Here is a 23,238-nt window from a genome sequence, read left to right on the forward strand (position 1 = left end):
ATTGAAACAAAGTCCTATTGCTGTATCATATACTAACTAATAAAGCATACTAAAGACCCCACGTCAGGAAAATAGATTTAAGACCTTATTCCCCCTCTCTCATGTTGGCACTGTTTGCTTTGCATGGTACCAGTGACCTCTGATACCTTTTAAATGACAATTCTTTTTGAGCCCAGGCAGTAAATTTCATTAATAAATACAAAGCACTGTGGATATTGGAAATCAGAAATAAAAATTGGAAATGCTGCAGGTCAGCAAGTCATGCTGTATCTGTGGACTAAAAACAAGGCTGGCGTTTAACAAGTTGATGCTTTCCATCAGAACACTCATTCTTGAATTCTAAGATATTGTAACTGTCCAGTTTAAGACCGGGAAGAGGTGGCACAAGCTCTAAAACATAAATGGCCTATTGACAGTCTTGTGATATGAGAGCATTATCATCCTCATTATTATATAGTTTTTGTGTTTACAATCTATTTTATTCAGGTCAAGTACCATTTCTTTTTTCTAGCTCCACAGTTTATCGAAACTAACTTTCCAGCATTTGCAGACCTCACTATTAGATTACTTACAGTGTGGATTCAGGCCCTTCGGCCCAACAAGTCCACACTGACCCGCCACTCACCCATACCCCTCACCTAACACTACGGACAATTTAGCATGGCCAATTCACCTGACCTGCACATCTTTGGACTGTGGGAGGAAACCGGAGCACCCGGAGGAAACCCACGCAGACACGGGGAGAACGTGCAAACTCCACACAGTCAGTCGCCTGAGGCAGGAATTGAACCCAGGTCTCTGGCGCTGTGAGGCAGCAGTGCTAACCATTGTGCCACCGTGCCGCCACCGTATTCTTGCAAAATGACTATTGAAGAAACCTGCTCCTGCTTGAATAAGTGGGCCACTTGGTAACAATAAAAGCTGTCTGCTGTAATATATGGTCAACTGACCAATAGTACCATCTAATGTGAGAAAGTGGAATTACACCACAAACATGTACAAACAGTACTCCTTAATTAGAAGCATGTCCTGTCTTCTGTTATTTCAGTACTTCATGCTGAAATAGTGCTTCTACTTATCACTGCAAGTAGACATAAATTTCAAAGGTTTGCATCTTTCTTGAAATTTTAAATTTCACTGGTTAGTAATAAGAATAAGATTGAATATACAGCAATTCAGTTTGTCCTGCAGCTTGCTTTTCTATGTGTTTACATATAAGACATTTAAGCTGCAGGTATTATTTCATAAATGTTGTGTTTTAACAAAAGGAGATATTGAAAATGGAAATGTAATATTTTGCTCTGAACATTGAATATAAGTAATTATCTGAGAGACATTTGGATTAAGATTCTCTTTACTAACTCACTTGCAAGTGCTCTACCACTTTTCCATTCATTCATTCATAAGACCGTATTTTGTTGTACATTTTACTTTTACAAGATAAACTAAACTAAACATCCCTTCCTATGCTGCCAACCCATTATTGTTTCTTTATATCTTTAAATTCTTATCTGCTCCATGCTGCAAGCAGTGTTTAGACCTGTTTCTGTATGAAAGGCTACCCCAAATAAGTGTTAATATTGTAACCTACTTCAAATAATGCCAATTTGGCTCCATAACTCACTCGAAATTATGGAAAGATTATAAACTAACTAGCCCTTGGTAACCATCTCCCAGGATCTGAATAGGCTTCAGGAAATCAAACAGTTTCCTCCACCAGCAAGTCCCTACAGTGTGCTGCTTTTTATCACTTTGACATTTCCTTATATGCTACCTATTTCTATAACACCGTAGTACCAATTTCTAACTTTTACTGAGGATTACCATCTTGTACTAACGTATGGATTTATACATTTTAAATACATATTAGATAGGTGCGCAACCCCCTTTAAAAAAACTTGCTATCAAAACAGCATGAATGAACATGTAGGAATTGGCAATAGTAAATGAAATCTTATGACCCACTTGCAAGAGATCAGTTTAATACCTTCTGTACTTTAATTAAGTACACGTATAATTTCTCACTTATTTAGATCATATAGGTCTAATATTTTTTACTACCATTGCTAACTTTAAAGACAAAGGGGCTAACACCTCTTAATTATGCAAGTTAGACTGGACAGACATTCTAATCCCATCAGGAGTAACAGCCAGCATTTAGCAAGAACTTAACCTACCTTCTGCTTCACCAGGACAGATGTCACATACACTTGTGTACAATAGATGCAACTATGTAACAACATAGTGCTAAAATTTTAATGTACGTAAAAACTGCATAAAAGAGGCTACTGTAAAACTGTACTTTGGATTCCATCGCTGTCTTGAAATGCACCACTGCAGATGCCACATAAAGAGGATATTTTCACCACTCAGCAATCTCAGTCACTTTGAACACGATCCTACGTATCTCTGATCTACAACAATTCTAAAACTTAATAGACTGTATTAACAATTTGACATAATTGACAACATTCCTAGCTGAATCAGAAAGTTCAGATTTCACTCTGGGATTTTGACATGTGGTTCAGGCTCCCATTCTGTTACAAAAATTAAAGGAGTTCTTCAATGTTGAGATGCCATACCTCAATGAAACGCAGCTTGTTCCAGTCATTTAGATCGATGTTTAAAGTTGGGTGATATTATCTGAGGATAGGTGGAGGATTCTCATCAACATTTCTCATTAAACATAACAAATGCTATTTTGTGGTGTTACTAATCTTATGATTTGGTTTGTGTAAAACAATTGCTATGGGAGACTATATAACAAATACATTTAGGGACATTTGTATATTAACGGGATGCTATATAAAGGCAAGCTGTTCTGTTTGTCCATTTTTATCAAAGAAGAATAAATTAGTGAAGTCTTGCGCTCACTTGAGAGTTTTAAGAGCTCCACTGCAGGTTCCTGATATGACCTACAGTCTGTTGTCAGTTCAAAATTTTTAAAGTTATATATTTTCCTTTTCCACTTTTTCATTTTGGAAATCATATTTACTTTAAAAGGATGGCCAGGTGGGATGATTATGTTGCAAAATCAGGCTTGGAGAGATATATAGAAATATAATTAAACTGAAAAGAGTCATGAACATGTGCATTGCAATGAAATAGATTTTTGGAAATTTTATATTTAAATTCACTGGAGCAAAATATTATGCGAGCTGGTAGACCCTGAAACTCAACAGTTTACATAACTCAAACAGGAGAAACAACAGTGTGTGAACTTTTGTGACGATATGTGGACAAAATAAAAACACGGAACCATTTCCAATGGATTTGCACAGAGGGAGTGTAGACTAAGTGTAGTCTTCAGGGGAAAGGCACCTCGGGATGTTTCATTCCATAAAGGCACTATATCAATTCAAGCTGTTGCACTTGATACAATTTGGGATTAGAGGGCTGGGGGATAACTGGATGTGGGTGCACTGATCTAATCTGTGCCCATTTTTATTCTTAGCACGATCATAGAAAAATACAAGAACAGGAGATTTCTGGTATTCGTAAAAGCACTGCTCAGCAACCTTGGACTGGATTTTGAAATAAATGTCAAGCGGGCCTTTTTTTTTATTAATTATCTGCTCTCAAAGTAGAAATATGTCTGAGAGCCTTGATGATTCGTGATTCAAGTTTCCAATTCCTGATGGGCATATTCCCACAGATTTTGTCACGCAATCTCCCACTGCCAACCATCTCATCTCTACTCTTGGCCCATGTCTAACCCCATGGTGCAATAACTTTCTTTGAAAATTAGAAAGTGACTTTGATGTCACTACATGATTTAGATGATTTGTTTTTGTAACCAGTGAACAAAACTGTTCAACAGCTTTTTGTTTTTAAGGACAATTAGTTATTGTTCTTGTTATTTTCTCTCACGGGTTGTTCTCAGCCATGTACTGAAAATAGGTCTTTAATTCCTGGAAACTTTAGGATGAGAGTTGGCAAACCTGTCTTCCATTATAACTTGCCGTCATTTGAGGTACAGACATTTTGTTTTACATTTGCTGATGTAAAATATAAACACCAAGTGGAGTAAGATAAATGTGAAAGGCTTGCGAAGGGGATTTATGATATGCAATGATGCAACAACAGCTTTTTCTAAAAAAAACAGGAACCTAAAGAAACTGCAGCTTGATAAACTTGTTTTTAACAACTGTATTTGAGATATTGCTTATTTCAGTCAGTTCAAGACAAGTGGGTAACTAAATAGTTGTTGGTTGGGCATGCATTCAAAGCTGAAGTAAATGTGATAGTCACATGGAATTGCAAGGAGAGTGTAAAGAACTGAAAGTGCAAGTCTTTTCCTAAAGGTGCCATCTTAACATGTGAATCAGTGTGTTAAGTAAGTATATTTAGCAGTTCCTCAAACGTGATCAAAAAACTAGACCTAGTAATTATATTGATGACCTTTGCTCTATCTGCACAAAGGTCAGCAGTATTTTCGATGTGCAGTACTCAACAATGGGCGGCATGGTGGCACAGTGGTTAGCACTGCTGCCTCACAGCGCCAGAGACCCGGGTTCAATTCCCGCCTCAGGCGACTAACTGTGTGGAGTTTGCACGTCCTCCCCGTGTCTGCGTGGGTTTCCTCCGGGTGCTCCGGTTTCCTCCCACAGTCCAAAGATGTGCAGGTCAGGTGAATTGGCCATGCAAAATTGCCCGTAGTGTTAGGTAAGGGGTAAATGTAGGGGTATGGGTGGGTTGCGCTTCGGCGGGTCGGTGTGGACTTGTTGGGCCGAAGGGCCTGTTTCCACACTGTAAGTAATCTAATCTAAAAAAACAAGAAATTTTCCAGCGAAGCAGGAAGATTTAAGTGGGACCAAAAGGGCGAATTATAAAAACAAAATTTTTTTTTTTAATAGATATTTTTATTGGAAATTTAACATTTTTACAAGTTTACAAAAATAAACAAAACTCTCAAGTACAAACATTGATATACAATTAAATCTTAAATATATAATAACCAAAATTTAACAAAAGAAAACTACCAAGAAAAATAAACAGAACTCAACTAACTACTAATCTAACCTACAACTAACCAGAGTGTATATTTAAGTCTCTTACATTATTCAAATAAGAGAAAGAGGAAAAAAAACAGCAGACAACACAGAAATTGGATAGTGAGATACATACTCGGAATGTGTTAACATCAAATGTAACAAAACCCGTATTCGTGCGGGATTCCTCTCCCAAGGGGCCCCGGACCAGCCAGGTTCGTAATCTCAATTAAATAAAAGCCCTTGTTAGGATAGCCAAAATATCTGTATTCATATAATTCAAGAAGGGCTGCCATATTTTATAAAATAATTCGGTCTTTCGGTGCACCATATTTGTAAGGAATTCAAGGGGAATACATTCCATTAATCTGTGCCAATTTGAAAGTCCAGGGGGGCCCTCAGCCACTCAGTTTACCAAAATATTTTTCCTTGCACAGAAAGAGAGAATAGAAAATAGTCTCTTCCCGTACATGTCCAGGGAGGGAAAGTTCGAAAAGCCCAAAAGCAGAGATACAGGGTCCACTTTAATTTCTGTCAGGGTACTTGCTACTTTAGTCCAGTATCTACGGATCTTATGACAGGTCCATAAACAATGTACAAGAGCGCCCACTTCTATTTTACATTTGGGACACATTGGAGATGCTCCTGCCTTAAATTTTGCCAATCGAATCGGTGCTATATGGGCCCTATGAAGTATCTTCAGCTGGATAGCCTGAGTTCTGTTACAGATGGTGATTCTTCTGGTGTTTTCCCAAATGTCATTCCACGTTTCTATAGAGATTTCTAGTCCCAAATCCTGATCCCATGTTTTAAGCAGATTGTCCATATCTCCTGATACTTCATCATGTAGTAAATGATAAATAGTACTGATGGAGGATACCCCCATCGCTCGAGGTCCTGCCTCATCCTCTCCAGTAAATGCACAAAGTTAGCCTTGTATAACTGACCAAATACTGGGGCAATAAAAATGCCTAAATATAAGAAACCCTCCAGGGACCACGGAAAGGGAAAATGGGATCCGTCCACTAAGTGGGGTATCATAGCAAGCCCACCCATTGGCATAGCCTCCGATTTTGAGAAATTAATTTTATAGCCTGAGAATGCGCTAAGTGTATTAATAACTTGGATTAAGCGAGGTACGGACATCAGAGGATTACTGAGGAATAGGAGAACATCATCTGCATAAAATTACCCTTTACGTTTACCTGTACCAACCCTCGGGGCAGTTATATTAGGATCAGCCCGTATAGCTTCTGCTAGTGGTTCAATTATTAGCGTAAATAACAATGGCGAGAGGGGACATCCCTGATGGCAGCCCCTACCCACACTAAAGCTATCCGAACCTAATCCATTGGTAACCACAACTGCTTTGGGATCACTATACAATGTTGAGACCCATTTGGTAAACACCTTTCCAATGTGTAAAACAAATATGACCATTCAACCCATCGAATGCCTTTTCCCCGTCTAATGAGACTACTACTCCTGGTATCTTTCCCTGATGGCAGGCTTGAGTCATATTCAAAACCCTTCTAATATTATTGGATGATCTACGGCCCTTAATAAACCCCGTCTGATCCTCCTTTATGATATGTGGCAGTATCCTTTCAAAAACAAAATTTTAATGGTGTTTAAAAATATACTGTGGATAATTGGATCCTGAGGAATAGCAAAATTAAACTATATTTGAAAACATTGAAATGTAGAAAATATGAGCAGGAATAAGGCCATTCAGCATGATCATGTGTATTGCTCATGTGCTGATCGAGTGTAAGGGTCACCAGTATAATTACTAGAACTGGCTTTTGATCACGTTTCAGGATCTGCTAAATATGCTTGCTTAACACATTGATTCACAAAGTAAAACAGCACTGTAAGGGAAAGCCTTGCACTTTCAGTTCTCGCTTGTTTGTTCATTGCTTTACCCTTGTGATCCCCTTGTCTCTATGCAATATTCCTAACTCTGCCGTACTCCATGACATATTTGTCTCTAGAAATCTGTTCTTTTCTTGAATGTATTTAATAACTTGACATCCACAGCCTCATGTGGTCATTTAATTCTACAAGTTCTGAGTTAAGATATTTCTCCTCATCTCAGTCTAAAATGGTTTACTGTACATCCTGAGACTGTGACCCTTTGCTCTGACCCCCCCAGCCAGGGAAAATATCATCCCTGCATTCAGTGTGTTCAGCCCTATTAGAGTTTTAGATGTTTCAATGAGTTCCACCCTGATTCTAAACATCAGCAATTTTGGCCCAATCTACTCCATATCTTCCCTTTCCCGTAAGTCTAACCTGCCATCCAGGTGTCCATTTAGAAAACCTTCCCTGCATTCTTTTTTTTAATTGCAATTATATCCTTTCTTGGGTAAAGGGCTCAAAACTATATGCACTATTTCAGATGTAGTCTCATCAGGACCTGGCACAACTGCAATAAGAATTTCTTGCTCCTGTACTCAAAGCCTCTTGTTATAAAGGCCAATATATCATTTTCTTTCCTCAGTACTTGCTGCACCTTCATGCTTGCTATCCGTGACCTAGTGTATAGCACCCAGGTCTCATTCTACATCAACATTTCTCAATCTTATCACTGTATAGATAATACTCACCATACAAAGAAACCAGAAATTATCACATGATGAGAAGAGCTCTAAATGATTTAATTTGTGCAGACTGCAAGTCATAAAAGAATCTGCCGTGAGAGTAATAAAGTTAGAAATTAAAAGGCAGGTTGTTGATGAGATCAAAGCAATATTTAGTTGTGCATGAAATTGGTGCGAACTATCTAAGGAATAAGGTTAATTGATTCTTTTTAATAGGATGTTAGAAATATTTCAGGGATTAAAAATTAGCAGATGTAAAAAAGAAATTGTAATTGTATTTTAATTACATTTACTAGGTAAGTTACAGAATTTGTCAAGCTAGTTTAGAAATATGTTTATGTACACAAAGTCAGTGAAGCAAAACCTATGAAGAAATTTAAAGATATATGGGGCTGGGACAGTGATCAGTGAATCATTTGAGAGGAATTAGAAAATTATTTGAAAGTGGTGGGGAGCATGGAGGATATTTTGATTTCGTTTTGGATGTCAAGCAAGTTGGCATAGACATGTGATATACTAAATGGCTGCTCCTCCAATTGCTGTAGTTCTTTGGTCTGTAAAACAGTTGAAATATGCCTTAAATGAATTTACATAGTCCAGTGTTTGCTGAGGCTTGTGCAACCATTTAACCATTAACTTTAGGTGAGGTGAAAAAAAGAAATAGATGATTATCTTTATAAATGTTATTTTTCTCTTCCAGCATACATTGCTATGCTGAGTATGGGCCAAGATCCTACCAACGATTGCCATGACGACCAACGCACTGTGCGAATTGTTATTCAGAAACGGGGACAGAATGAGCCAATTCTGGGGCATGAATATAGACAACGGAAGATTACTATTCAGAACAGTAAGCCACACTTTGAGAATAACTGTACTTCAATCAGTGGGAGGGCAAGCTATACCAATCATTATAATGTATTTGTTTACATTTTCACGTAACATTTTCATGACTTTCTTAACTGGCTAAAGTTTCACCTATGTTGTACTCTCATGAGAGACTGATTTACTGAGCATAGCTAAGACCTTGCCAGTTTGAACAGTTATTAAATTCTTGGCCTCTTTGGGATATTCTGATGCATGTTTATATTTATAGCAATCAGGGAGTCCTTATTAAAGAAAAAGTTCCTTGGTGTGTGGAAGTGTATCATCTATTAATAAGAGAAAGATATTCAATGTAGTCCCACTTTACTGAAAGTTACTGCCTAACTGATGCCATAAGACGAGACAATTGATTCCGCAATAACGCGGTAGTTGTGTTCTCGTGCAACCCTTGTGTTACAAGAAAATCGTGTATTAGCAACACCATTTAAACTAATGGGGCCAAATCGCATTATAACCAATGCACACTTTAAAAGTTCACACAGTAGAAACAGTGTCCCCAATTTGTCAATTGTGTTGTAGTGAATTTACATTAATGAAATGCATGTTATAGCAGAATGACCTGTACTAGATTTAAATCTTGGATCTACTATAATTCAAAACCTCTCACTGTTGCAGAAACCTATAATTCTTTTTAAAAAGAAAATCTGTCATTGCCTGAAGTCTTCAATCTCAGTAGCAAACAATCCTTTAAAATTCCTTTAAATTTTATTGATAAAAGCACGATCTAAGCATTAAAACAGCATTGTAGGCACAAGACTGTGAGCAATACCGATGGAAGCCCACCAGTTGTTTTAATACAAACTAACAAATGAAAATTATGGAAAATGTTTACATGACAATACTTTCAGAATTTGTTTTGGAAAATCAGCAGAGGTTTGGGGAAAGGGTTTCAAGAATTTTAAATCCTGACTGTCCGGAGTCGGGCTGTGAAGGACTCAACCTTTATTAAAAAATACCCATGGAAATAAACTTAAATATAATATACCTTTCATGTTTTGTCCATCCTATTCTATTCTTTGCTGAACTTTATTTTGTTGTTATTCATTCATAGAATGTGGGCTTTGCTGTCTGGATCAGCATGGTTGCCCATCCCTAATTTCCCTTGACAAAGTGACCACCTTGGACTGCTGCAGTCCTAGGATATAGGTATAATTAATGTTGTTAGGAAGATAGTTCTGGAAGTTGATCCTACAAAAGTGAGGCAGTGGTGATATACATTCAAGTCAGGATGGTAAGTAGCTTGGAGGGAAATTTTGGGAAGTGGTGTTTCCATGTATATGTTACCCTTGGCCTTCGATTATAGAATTGGTGGTGGGTTTTGAAGGTGCTGTCTAAAGATCTTTGGTGAATTTCTGCAGTGTGTCTTATAGATGGCATACCCTGCTGCTACTGCACATTGGAGACAGAGTGAATGTTTGTTTGTGAATGTGGTGCTAATTAAGTGGGCTGCTTTGTCCTGGATGGTATCAAGCTTCTTGATAGTTGTTGTAGCTGCACCTGTCTAGACAAGTGGGGAATATTCCATCACACTCTTGATTTGTGCCTTGTGGATGATGAACAGGCTTTGGGAAGTCAGGAGGTGAGTTACTCCCTGCAACACTCCTAGCCTTTGACTTGCTCTTGTAGCCACTGTGTTTGTATGGCCAGCCCAGGCCAGTTGCTGGTCAGTGTTAACCCCAGGATGATGTTAATGGGGATTCAGTAATCGTAATGCTACTAAATATCATGGAATCATGGATTTTCTTTTGTTGAAGATGGTCATTGCCTGACACTTGTGGCATGAATGTTATTTGTCACTTGTCAGCCCAAGCCTAGACGTTGTCCAGGTCTTGCTTCATTTGGACATGGACTGCTTCCATAGCTGAGTTGTGAATGGTGTTTAACTTGTGTCCCAAAATTACCTAAAGCTGTTTTATAAAATGTCATGACTCTTGCATTGCATTCCCACTGTCATCTTCTTTCTATGTCATCCACCCCTTGGTATTCCCATCAATGTTTGATGCCATTCTGATGTGATGATCATAATAGGCTGCACCAGAAAAGGTTGAGCTCTGGATTTTTTTTACCACCTGTGTAGCCATTGAGAGTTTCATAACAAACTTAGCAGATTTGCCAGTCTGTGATCTGGAGAAAAGTGATAACCATTGTCCATTTTACTCAAATGTGGATGAAACATCAATATCCATCTGCTTTAGGATGCTGAGTGGAACTTTGTGAACAAACCAAGTTCAAACACTACATTGGCAGCAATGCAAAATTACTGCAGCATCATTACAGATCCAGAATGAAATTAACTGCTTTTTTTTTGTATCATTTCATTTCCTGAAAATTGCTTTGAATCAGCCATTAGATTAGATTAGATTACTTACAGTGTGGAAACAGGCCCTTCGGCCCAACAAGTCCACACCGCCCCGCCAAAGCGCAACCCACCCATACCCCTACATCTACCCCTTACCTAACACTACGGGCAATTTAGCATGGCCAATCCACCTGACCTGCACATCTTTGGACTGTGGGAGGAAACCGGAGCACCCGGAGGAAACCCACGCAGACACGGTGAGAACGTGCAAACTCCACACAGTCAGTCAATCTAGATCAATTTTGTGAAATGCACCCTACGTGTATTTATTTTGTAGGGGCTGACCTGTGGATTAGTGAAGTGATGTGGTGGGACCATGGTGTTTACTTCTGTACAGTTGAGGCACCAGGAGATACAACAGGAGATTCAGACAAAGAAGTTCGCCTTATTGTTTTACGTAAGTTTTTTTTAAAACTCGTTTGCATGTTAAGCTTTTTCTAAATTACCCTTTTCTAGAACTAAATCATTTCACTGAAGTATATCTGCAACATAATGACTTAGTCATTTTTAATTACTGGTTTGCTCATCTTTTCTTGATAGTTGCAATTATGGGTATGAAATGACACCATTATCAATCTATAATCAGTAACTTACATCAATGCAGGCAGTCAAATTTCTAATATTTCTCTCAAACCACAACTTTCTGCCTTCCTTTCAAAACTAACTCTTCAGCTGATAAAACAATGGACCCTGGTTTATTTTTCTGTAAGAATAATGGTATTGCCTTTTTATTGGTGTAAATGGTATAGTAACCTCAGTAAGAGGCCAGTGAAGAAATATGAATATCCAAATTGTTAATTAAAAGTGATTTTCATAACTTTATTTGCCTCATCTTGAAGTTACTCTTACTGCATTTCTATGGTAGAAATGAACTAAAACTGCAGGAGATATTTAGAACTAACAAGTGTGAGTCCCCTTTTAAGATTATATAATAGCTGTTCACAACTGCCAGTCAAAAGCTATGGCATGGAAATTTAAATTTAAGAGTAGACCCTCCATCTTTTTGTATTGTGAATTGATGTAGGAGATTTTTAAAATGTCAACTTTAAAGAATTTTGCTTTTCCTTTCTTTTTTTTATTTCTCTCTAGACAGTCTTTCTGATGTTTATATAGTTATCTGCAGCTGATTTGACATCAAATTTATCTCTCTCAACTCACACTCCTTCCATCTCCTTCTGCTGTTTATTTAATTCTTAAATCTTCTTGGTTCAGGAGATGATGTGTTTCTCTGCCTACTTTGTCAACTGTTTGCAGTTTCAACAACTTGGTGGGAGGAATTAATTAGAGTTGAAAGATGATGGGCAAGTTGAAATAACAACCATCCTTCAATTCCATGCAATAGAAAAATCTAGGGCAACATTTTAAATAACATCAATACAGATGAATATCACAATTTTGGGAAACATGACTTTGGGCAGGGTTTTATGTGCACTGCTGGTCAGCTTACAGGCAGCTGGTCTGAACTTCAAGGGCTCTTTCCTACTTGACTTCAGTTTTTGAGGCTTGCAGAACAAGTTTGGGGTGGAGGAGAAGTCTAACAGGGCACCCTACTCTCCCCTCAAAGGTAAATACAACAGACGCTTCCCTCAAGAATCTCTTCCTAACTGGGTAACCCTAACTTACCCAAGGTCTGTCTCCCATGAACACACTCTCCTACACTCTGAGTCTCCATCAGGATCCCCACACCACACTCCTTAATTCCCTTGAGTTTCACTTCCCTTCTCTTCTGCCTACCTTGCAGCTGTCAGCAGATCTGAGAGGAATTTTTCTGTTTCTGTAATGAGAACATCTTCAGTGGAATATCTTTTGGAGCATTCTTATAACCATCTGTTAGCTTCCGAAACATGCATATGTTTAGAACGCTGTAATTTGTGAAAATATCAATGAAGCATTCAGGCACAGTGACACATTTTATTTTTAATATTCTGAATTTCTCTCTAACACAATGCAGCAGTGCAGAGGATATTGATCATACTGACTGCATATCAATGTGTATAAATGTGGGTGCCTAAGTTGACGATTTTCCAAACATGTGCTTGTGAATGTACATACACTGCATACAAACTCAATAAGACTGTTTTGATAAAGTGCATGTATAAAATGAAGGGATAGCTGTGTGTTGAAAATACAACACCTCACTTAACGTAACACGAGCACTTGTTAATGCATTAAGCCTAACACTGAGAGTCCTCCTTTTCAACAGATTCTCCGACAGCGCTATTAATTCCTGTTGCTTTTCCTTTTTGTTGCAGATTGGCTCACAGTGATATTGATTATCATGGGCATTTTGCTGTTGTTCATACTGATTAGTATCTGTTGGTGCCAGTGTTGCCCACAAAGGTGCTGCTGTTATCTCCGATGTGTCTGCTGCCCAAAACGTTGTTGTTGCCCAGAGGAAGGTAAAGCCTTTTTTTAAAAATTAATTACCTTTCTTTCCAGGCCTTCCCTAAATAAGTAGCTAACTATGTCGAAGAATTTGCAACATCAATCCATCGAAACAATGCTAGTACCAAACTCAAGTATTGCTGAAGAACATACACAGGGCACTGTTCTTTGCAGGTAAAAAGAACATGTACATGTACTGCGCCTGTTTTAACTCAGCCAAACACGTAAATGCCATTCACTGGTTCAGTCAGTCAACCTGCTTACAAGGCCAGACAGTTTACTGTCAATTACCATTAACTTAAGCATTTTCCATGGCAATACCTCTACCAATCAGAGTGACTTGCTACTCAATCAGGATTTTCCTCTCTCTGTATAAATGTTAGTTTTGCCCTTGAACTGGTGTTTATGTCGAATTGGTTTCCTTGTGAATTTTACTGCTGCATATAAGATGGAAAGCTTTGCCAAAATGCTTCTTTTTACCCAACAAAGCTGTGATCAGTCCAATAAATAATTGGCTCATGTCATGCAATAGTCAGTAGTGGTACATTTCTAAAAATGGAGAGTTTGAGTTTAGTTTCTTTGTCCATTAGACACAGTTATCTTTGAGAAGGCTGGTAGTTATTTCTCATTTCTCCATGCTTTTACACAACTCTGTGGCTTGCAATTGACTATGATAGCTACTCCTTGAAAGATTCAGCTGATTAACTCAGCTTCTACCCCACAGATGCTACCGGATTTGCCGAATGCTGCGGCGTTTTCTGTTTTCCAAATATCCAGCATCTTCATGCTTTGCTTTTACAGTTTAGCATAATCTTTCGCTTCTAAATGAAATACCAGCAACTGTTTAATATTAATATATTTATTAGTAACTATATTTCCGGAAGTTTTGCCAATGAATGTTTTTGCATAAAATACTTACCTAGGACACATTTTTGTTTCAAATTTAGCTCTTCTAAGACATGAACTTGTTAAACAGGCAAAGCAGGGTATGTTACCATGGATGTTTAACAGGCCCATGTATGGAGAGGATGGAATGAATTCTCAGCTAAACTCAACCTACATGAATGGACTGACACAAAGAGGTATGTAGTCTCTAGTATTCATGTGCTAATGTATACTTGAACTGAAAATCCATGATAACTGAGAAGGCAACAAAACTGAGTTGGGATTCTATGCTAGTATTTTCTTTTCACCACTATGCATCAGTAATCTAAAGCTGATGAAGCACTGAAGAAAACTTTATGATGATATTACGTTTTGATTGTGTTTTGTTGTCCTACACCAAGTACTAGTCATGTAGAATCTTCAAGTTCATTTCAATTTTGCAAGAACTAGACGCAGCTTTATGGAAAAGCTGTACTTAAAGAAAAACAAAGCTGTATTCATGTTTACTCATTCACATATGGGCTCCATTTCTACTTCAAACCATCGGTTTTTAAAATAAAATATAATTGCTATTTCTAAAACTTGCCTGTTCGTGCAGCCAACTGGATAATTGAACATTGTTAACCATCCCACTGTAAAACTTCATCCAAAACATGCAACGTCTCCGAACAAATTCAAACTCTCTTTAACTGGGACAATTAGAGGTCTATTTAACAGATATACATAGGACTATATAGCACAGAAACAGGCTCTGGATTAGTGGTGCTGGAAGAGCACAGCAGTTCAGGCAGCATCCAAGAAGCTCCTTGGATGCTGCCTGAACTGCTGTGCTCTTCCAGCACCACTCATCCAGAAACAGGCTATTTACAGAAATCAGACCAAACCTGTATTTATGCTCCACTTGAACCTCTTCCCATTTTTATTCTTATTTAAATATGTCATTGGAATTATCTATTCCCTTCACCATATTTTTGCCTGGTTTCCCTTTAAATGCATATAAACTACTCAATTCAGACCATAGAAGTAGGAGCAGGACTAGGCCATTTGGTCCATCAAGTCTGATCTTCCATTCAATACAATCATGACTGATCTGATTGTGGCCTTAACTTCACTTTACTGCCTCCACCCCCCTGAATCCTTGACTCCTTTGTCAATCAATATTTTGTTTTAACTCGGCCTCAAATATATTCAGTATCCAGCATCCATTGTTATCTGTGGAAAAGAATTTCAAAGGCCAGTAAATCATCTAGAGAAGAAATTCCTCATCACCTTAAGTGGGAAATCTCTTGTCTTAATATGTCCTGAGTTCTCTGTTAACAGGGTAGATGCAGAGAGGATGTTAAATCCATCCATAAAATAAACTACTCCTGAGTGACATGCACTCTGGGGCCTGCCTGCTTCCTTCCTTACAGATGGTCATCCATTCCTTCCCTGATCCCTTTTGCTTTCGGCTGCAGGAGGATGATATCTGAAAAACATCCTATCCTTATAATTTTCAGCCTCATGAATTCATTGCAGTGCCTCCATCTGATGCTCATCTCCAAAGCCTGGCAGTCAGGCTGATCAAACAGGCTGCACTTCCTGAAGAATTGGTCCAGGCTACTGGAGCCTCTAGTATTTCTCATGTACTCCAGGCTGTGCATCACATGGGTCTGAGCTTGGCTGCTGTATCCTTTAGGGCAAGTTTTTTTAAAAAAAGACATTTGAGCCAAGTAGAGAATTTATTAAGTTTCTTAAAAGAAATGAGAATTCTTGCCTTCACTTTTGCCAGCCTTTTCGAATTCCGACAGGGTTCCAATTGAGGTTTAGTTGCTGTTCTCATTGAGCTCGCTATGGGTCTACTGCCCTTCCCATTCCTTATGCTGTCACCAGTTTGGAAGATGCTATTGAAGGAATCTTGGTGCATTGTTATGATGCATCTTTGGATGATCCATACTGTTACAACCGTGCGTCTGTGGTGGAAAGAATGAATTTTTGTGGATGAGGTGCCAAACAAGGAGACTATTTCGTTCTGGATGGTGTCAAGCTTCTTGAATATTGTTGGAGCTATGCTCATTCAAGAAAGTGAAATGTATTCTTTTACACCACTGACTATGTATTGTAGATAGTGGAAAGGCTTTGGAATGTCAGAAGGTGAGTTATAGTTGACAAAGGGAGGCAATGGCCTTGTGGTATTGCTGCTAGACTGATAATCCAGAGACCCAGGTAATATTCTGGGGCTGAGAGGAATCAATATATGTGGAATCAAGAGTCTAATGGTGACCGTGAATCCATTGTCAGAAAAACCCATCTGGTTCAGTAATGCCCTTTAAGGAAGGAAACTAGCATCTTTGCCTGGTCTGACATACATGTGACTCCAGACCACTGCAATGTAGTTGACTCTTACTTGTCCTCTGCGCAGTTAGGGATGGGCAATAAATGCTGGCCCAGCCAGTGATGCTGTCTTCCAGTAAATGAACTTTAAAAAAAAATCCAAACCCCCGATCTGTTCCTATACCCACAGTATTTATTTGGCTAGTCCAGTTCAGTTTCTGATCAATGGTAACTTGCTGGACATTGACAGTGGGAAATCCAATTCTAGATCCAACAGTAAAATATCCTTCTTGGGCTTTTTACATATTGGATTAGAAAGGAATCTGTGCAGGTTGTAGGAACTCTTTCCTTATCCCCTGCACCTAGCTCTTCAATCCAAATAATTTCAGGGTTGTCAAAATCTCCATAATATTATTTAATTTTCTCAATTCCCAAATTTGTTTGCATATTTCTTACCCCACCTCTTTTCAACTATTACATGGTCTGTAGATTACACTTAGTATACTAAATACTTTCTTAAAAAATGATCTCTATCTACATATGATTCTAGTTTTCACATTGATAACTGTAACCCTTTATCTACAACAATTCTGTTATGGTGAAGGTTTCTCCACCACCCTCTCTTCCCTTCCTTTGTTTGCTAAACATGTTGCATTCTACAGTGTTTAATTTCCAGTTTTCTTGGTATCATATCTGAATACTCTAAAAGCATGATTAGCCTCTAGCTCCCATGGATTCTTTGTATGTTGCTACACTGCATTTTGTTATTTTTAATGGGATTTTTTTCTCACTTAATGTTCAGCCACCTTTTTAGATTTACATTTATTTTGTAACTCTACTAAGTACACCTCTGTTAATATCTTCTTTTACTTTATTCTCACACATTGAAGGTAGTTCAGAAGCTTGTATATGAAGTTTAATCTTTCTCTTTTGTTTCCATTGTGTAGATTTTTCCACTAAGAACAGTATACCATTGTCTGTGGTCCCTTACAGTGGTCACCCAAATTCTTCTGTGAAGATGCTGGACTATATAGAGAATGAGGTGAAAAACTTGAACACTGTACAGCCTCTCCAAAATGGAATCCGTACAAGTGGTAGTGCACCTCCCAGTGTGCTTTCATCACTAAATGAAATTGGAGTTCGAGAAATAGATCGTCGTATCATCCACCTACCTCCAATAATGGAGGCAATCCATGACTCTAGTCTTCCGTCATCACAACGAACTAGCAACTCATCGCGGAGGAATAATCAACGAAGGGCTAGAAGTCATGAGGATATTTTGGATATGGGGCTTCCCAGAAGTCAAAGGTCTCAGGAAGGATCGAGGTCCAGTAGGAGCTCTCAAGACCGAAGAACTAATCGATCTCGAGGGAATAGCAGAGATGACTTTGAAGATGGCCGGCAGAGAGGTCAGTTGCTCCCAAGAAGACAGTATTTTGAAGATTATAGTGATAATTCTGATTATGAGGACAGGTCAAGACACAGCAGCTCAAACCAGAGGCATGGCAGAAGAGGTTACGAGGAGAACAGACGACCACATCACCGAAGCAATCAAGATTATTCACCTGAAAAAAGAAATAGGCGCAGAGACCGAAGCTATTCTCCTCCAACTCGTGGAAGACGACAAGGATCATGGAGCTCCCTGGATGATTATGATAATCGCTCTCGATATAACAGGGTGCGATCGGATGATCGAATGGCAGACTGGTTGGATACCTTGAAGAAGCCATTTAAGTATCATGAGAAACCCCCAAGCTACCATTCTGTAGATGGTGGTTCAGAGGAAAGCAGTGCAAGAAGATCCAATCATGGACGACAATCGGTAAGTTTTTTTTATTATTTTGGTGTTGCAATATTGTAATTTCTACTTCGATGCTTTTTCTTAAAATGAAAACCAGATTCATGTTCTAGTGTATTGTACGTTTGAAATTGATATTATGTTTCTTGGGTACAGTCTGGAGAACAGAAGTTAACACTTCTGAATCTTACTTAAAATGTTCTTGATCTTGACTGGGCTATGTATAGAATCACCCCCTACAGTAAAATTATTTTGCACTTGTGTTGAGGTTCTTTTTAATATATCATTTAAATAATGAAATCAGTTAAACAAAAATATCAGCAGCATCAAATTCCAGCCAGGCAGTAGTAGAAATCTTGCTACACAAAACAATGACAAATATACACCTGAGAGTTGTTATGTTATTGTTTGGAGATGTAAGATGATTTCCTTATTGTCAGTATTGCAATTTGAAGTTTTGTTCTATATTATGACTATTAATTTTGTGAAAATGAGGTTGCATGAAATGGTAGCTATAAGCATTAGTATTGCTCACAAAAAAGATGAAACTGAAGTCTAATGTTCTTTTATTAACAGGATCGGGGCAGTTCTCGTAGCGGCAGAAGTGTAGTGATCTGAAGAAATCTCCACTCATTGTATTCCATACCTGCAGGGTGGGTTGTAACATAGATGGTGACATTCCTTTTTAAGCAGAACTTTTCATCATGTACATTTGAGGATGGAACCGAAGGCCAATTTATATATGGTTTTAGAACATGTTTGAGATGTGATTTTGCAACAGAAGCTAATTACATGGGATGAACAAAACTTGTCATCTTTGCTGATTTTTAGAATGGGCAAATAATGGTGGTAAAGATTCATGGTCAAGTGCTAGTTTAAAATTGTCTCAATGTTTTTAAAAAAGCACTTCATGTGAAATTCCAGCTTACCTCCAACTATATCTTTAGATGTTTGTAAACATGAAGAATAAATGCTCTCTATTTTTGAGGAAATATACTGGCGCACCACTACGTTGTGATCCATAAAGACCTATCATGAGACCAGGTAATGCCATTAAAAGCACAAAAGTGGTAGAAAGAATGATGAAGATTTGCAGATAAGTTGAACAAAATAGCTCCTTAAACCAATTAGATCTGATTGTCAATGAAATCCTATTCAATTACCAATATTTTCTCTGGTGTCAAAATGTGAATATACATGTATGATCAGGCAATTCAAATTCACAGATGGTGAGTTCTAACTTTTACAGCTAACACAAAATTGCGTTTAGTGTGTACAGTAACAAAATCAATACATTTTTACACTACATGGCCATTTATTAAAAACATCCATCATTTTCAACTGTGTACATTTATTCCTTGCCTCTTCCTTTGCTAATGTAGGATATTTTGAAGTTGCAGCAATTGATTTCTGGTTTGTTTCCAACCAGCTCTGTGATTCCTCAATGTCATGGATTACTGTATGTGATGGGGCCAGAGGTTTGGTCTTGGTATCATCACAATCAGCTTCAGCTTACTCAATGTCTTGAACATTTGGATCTGTTATACTGGCCAATCGTCTGAGTGACAGTACAAGTACACATGGCTGTATCCTAAATATGACCAATACTTATTTATACAGACAAAAACCTCTTACAATTACAATGGTAACACTTCCCTGGCTGAACTATTAAATTTGTCACTGGGCTGCCATTGTAATGGTTGATTCTCAATGTGACTGGAAATGAAAAAGTTTGGCACCGTTTTATTCTATTCAATTGCTTGTTGGTACAGATAAATTTACATGAAAACTTTGGGATACAAGAAGCCACTGTAATAATATTCTGCCTAAAACAGACTGTTGTAAAAGGCCCCAGTGTATTATACTAACTGAGGCTATCTGTGGACATTTCAGTGACCCTGTATTTTAGAATGTAAAGCTAACAAAAAAAACTTGTCTGTTTTACAAAGGTGTGTTATTTTAGAAAGCAGCAAAAAGAAAACTTGTCAAAAGAATTACAAGTGTTTGTGCTCCTAAAAAATTTTGAAGTTTGAGATTTGGAGGGCGAATAAGTTGGAATTGTTTCCTAATTTTGAGTATATATGGAAGAATTTTTTAAAAGTCTCACTTTCTGTATATTACTTTGTTTTATTTTAATACAATTGAATTGTATATTGGAATAAATACTTTTTGTTGCAATCTTTTTACGTGCTGAAAAATAGTTGGTTGTAGTTAAGGTATAGTAAAGTGAATGAAAAATTCCAAAATTTGTGTTAATGGGGGACCTGACTATCACTTAACAGCCCAGATATTCTGGGCTCTGCATCATCAAAGACTGGGTGAATCCTGGAAGATATGCCAAAGAATGCCTCTGAAATCGATGTGTCCCACCTCACTGGAATTATGTGCTGGAAATCAAATTATTTCTGGAGTCCTCACAAAAGTTAATGTTATCCAAGCATGCAGAATCCCCAATTTAGCTGTCTCTTAATGACCCTGGTTAATACAGCATGGGCCAGGTTTCTGTACTTAACAAAATTTGTTATTTATTACAAATAAATAGATTCTAGCTACATAAGTAATGATGAACTGCTGCTACATAACTATACTAGTAAAACCTCTACATATAGAGGTGAGGAGCTGAATGCCTGCTGAAGTCCTTCTGCCCTACTATGGGCTGTTTTCTTCTTGGAATGGAAGAGGCAGGTATTACATGAGTGGCACAGATATTACACAGATTTTGGTGCTGGTGGGGAGGCGAGTAGGCAGCACAGAGAGCATGCAGGGAAACACTACAAAGGCATTACACCCACAAGCATCTACTACCTCTACCATCAATGCTCAATAGTGGCAGCATGTACTATCGAAGGCTGAGGGGCTCTGTAAGTAAATGGCAAGTTTCTCCATAATATTCTGAGGAGCAAGAGCATCTATACTGCACTTTGTGGTCACAGAGTTCACCCTAGACACGACTACTGAAATAGGCCAAAAATATACCACCCAGGTCAAAAAAAACAAAGCCAAAGACAGATCTTTGCAAATAAATCAGTCTGAGGATGAGAAATTGATACTGCAAATTTGCATCACTGCCCCTAAATTGGCCCCAGTTAATATAAATGTCTAACTGGATGACCTAGACTTGGAATAGACACAGTATCACTGTATCTTGATGCATTGTTTCCTAATTTTGAGTATATATGGAAGAGTTTTTTAAAAAGTCTCACCTTTTGTATATTATTTTGTTTTATTTTAATACAATTGAATTGTATATTGGAATAAATACTTTTCTTTTTGTTGCAATCTTTTTACATGCTAAAAAAAAGCTGGTTGTAGTTAAGGTATAGTAAAGTGAATGAAAAATTCCAAAATTTGTGTTAATGGGGACCTGACTATCACTTAACAACCTTTAAGTTTGCAAGACACCATGGGCAACATAGTCTGACTCTACAAACCCACAGAGTCCCATAACTACTTGGACTATACCTGCTCCCACCCACTATCCTAAGAACGCCATACCATTTTGTTAATTCCTCCATCTCCGTCGCATCTGCTCGAATGAGGAGATATTTGACTCCCAAGCATCCCAGATGTCCATCTATTTTGAACAACGTGCTTTCCCCTCTTTCATCCAGACAGCCCTCTAATGCACCTCCTCCATTCCCTTCTCCAAAATCCCCACCTCTCCCAAAACGTTATAAAGATAGGGCTCCCCCTTGTCTTCACTTTCCACCCCACCAGTCTCCGTATCCAATGAACCATCCTTAAACATTTCTGCCAACTCCAACAGTTCTTCCAGGTGAGACAGTTTACTAGATCTGGTGCTCTCGATATGGTCTTCTCTACATCGATGAGACCAAATGGACGTTACTAAGGAATTTGATAAGCTTCCCCATGGTAGACTAATGGAGAAAGTGAAGTCATATGGTGTGCAGGGTGTTCTAGCTAGGTGGATAAAGAACTGGTTGAGCAACAGGAGACAGAGAGTAGTAGTTGAAGGGAGTTTCTCGAAATGGAGAAAGGTGACCAGTGGTGATCCACAGTGTTGGGGCCACTGTTGGTATGATCAGCAAGTTCACAGATGACATGAAGATTGGTGGAGCAGCAGAAAGCATAAGGGACTGTCGGAGAATACAGAAGGATACAGATAGACTGGAGAGTTGGGCGGAAAAGTGGCTGATGGATTTCAATCCAGACAAATGTGAGGTGATGCATTTAGGCAAGACTAATTCTAGACTGGATTATACAATGAACGGAAGAGCCTTGAGAAAAGTTGATGGGCAGAGAGATCTGGGAGTGCAGGTCCATTGTACCCTGAAGGTTGCTGCATAGGTGGATAGAGTGGTCAAGAAGGCATATAGTATGCTTGCCTTCATTGGACGGGGTATTGATTATAAGAGCTGGCAAGTCATGTTAACATTGTACAAGACATTGGTTCGGCCGCATTTAGAATACTGTATACAGTTCTGGTCGCCACATTACCAAAAGGATGTGGATGCTTTGGAGAGGTACAGAGAAGGTTTATGAGGATGTTACCTGGTATGGAAGGTGCTAGCTATGAAGAAAGGTTGAGTAAGTTAGGTTTATTTTCATTAGAAAAAAGGAGATTGAGGGGGGACCTAATTGAGGTTTATAAAATCATGAAAGGTATAGACAGGGTGGATAGAGACAAGCGTTTTCCCAGGGTGAAGGAATCAATAACAAGAGGTCACGCTTTCAAGGTGAGACGTGGAAAGTTTAAGGGGGATACACACAGCAAGTACTTCAGAAAGTGGGTGGTGGGCATTTGGATCGCATTGCCAGCAGAGGTGGTTGAGACAGGCATGGTAGATTCATTTAAGATGCGTCTGGATAAATGCATGAGTAGGTGGGGAGTAGAGGAATACAGATGCTTAGGAATTGACCAACAGGTTTAGACAGTACATTTGGATCGGCTCAGGCTTGGTGGGCCAAAGGGCCTGTTCCTGGGCTGCAAATTTTCTTTGTTCAAATGTAAACTAAGGGCATGTTTTGTCGAGCATCTCAACCAGGCCTGCAGGGACC

The 23,238-nt window shown here is 38.5% G+C and overlaps 1 protein-coding gene across 2 annotated transcripts in view; it reads left to right on the top strand.

Moving 5' to 3' along the window:
• Positions 1-20,402, top strand: part of LOC140486339 (immunoglobulin-like domain-containing receptor 1) — a 48,419-nt gene extending 28,017 nt beyond the window's left edge. For both annotated transcript variants that reach the window (XM_072585337.1, XM_072585335.1), the window contains 6 exons: positions 8,295-8,444; positions 11,116-11,235; positions 13,091-13,237; positions 14,171-14,305; positions 17,369-18,243; positions 18,796-20,402. In XM_072585337.1, the coding sequence (XP_072441438.1) occupies positions 8,295-8,444; positions 11,116-11,235; positions 13,091-13,237; positions 14,171-14,305; positions 17,369-18,243; positions 18,796-18,837 (1,469 nt within the window). In that variant the 3' untranslated portion in view covers positions 18,838-20,402. The remainder of the gene's footprint in view (positions 1-8,294; positions 8,445-11,115; positions 11,236-13,090; positions 13,238-14,170; positions 14,306-17,368; positions 18,244-18,795) is intronic.
• Positions 20,403-23,238: the final 2,836 nt, after the last annotated feature.

Source organism: Chiloscyllium punctatum, chromosome 15 (genome assembly GCF_047496795.1).
Source record: "Chiloscyllium punctatum isolate Juve2018m chromosome 15, sChiPun1.3, whole genome shotgun sequence".
Lineage (NCBI taxonomy): Eukaryota > Metazoa > Chordata > Chondrichthyes > Orectolobiformes > Hemiscylliidae > Chiloscyllium > Chiloscyllium punctatum.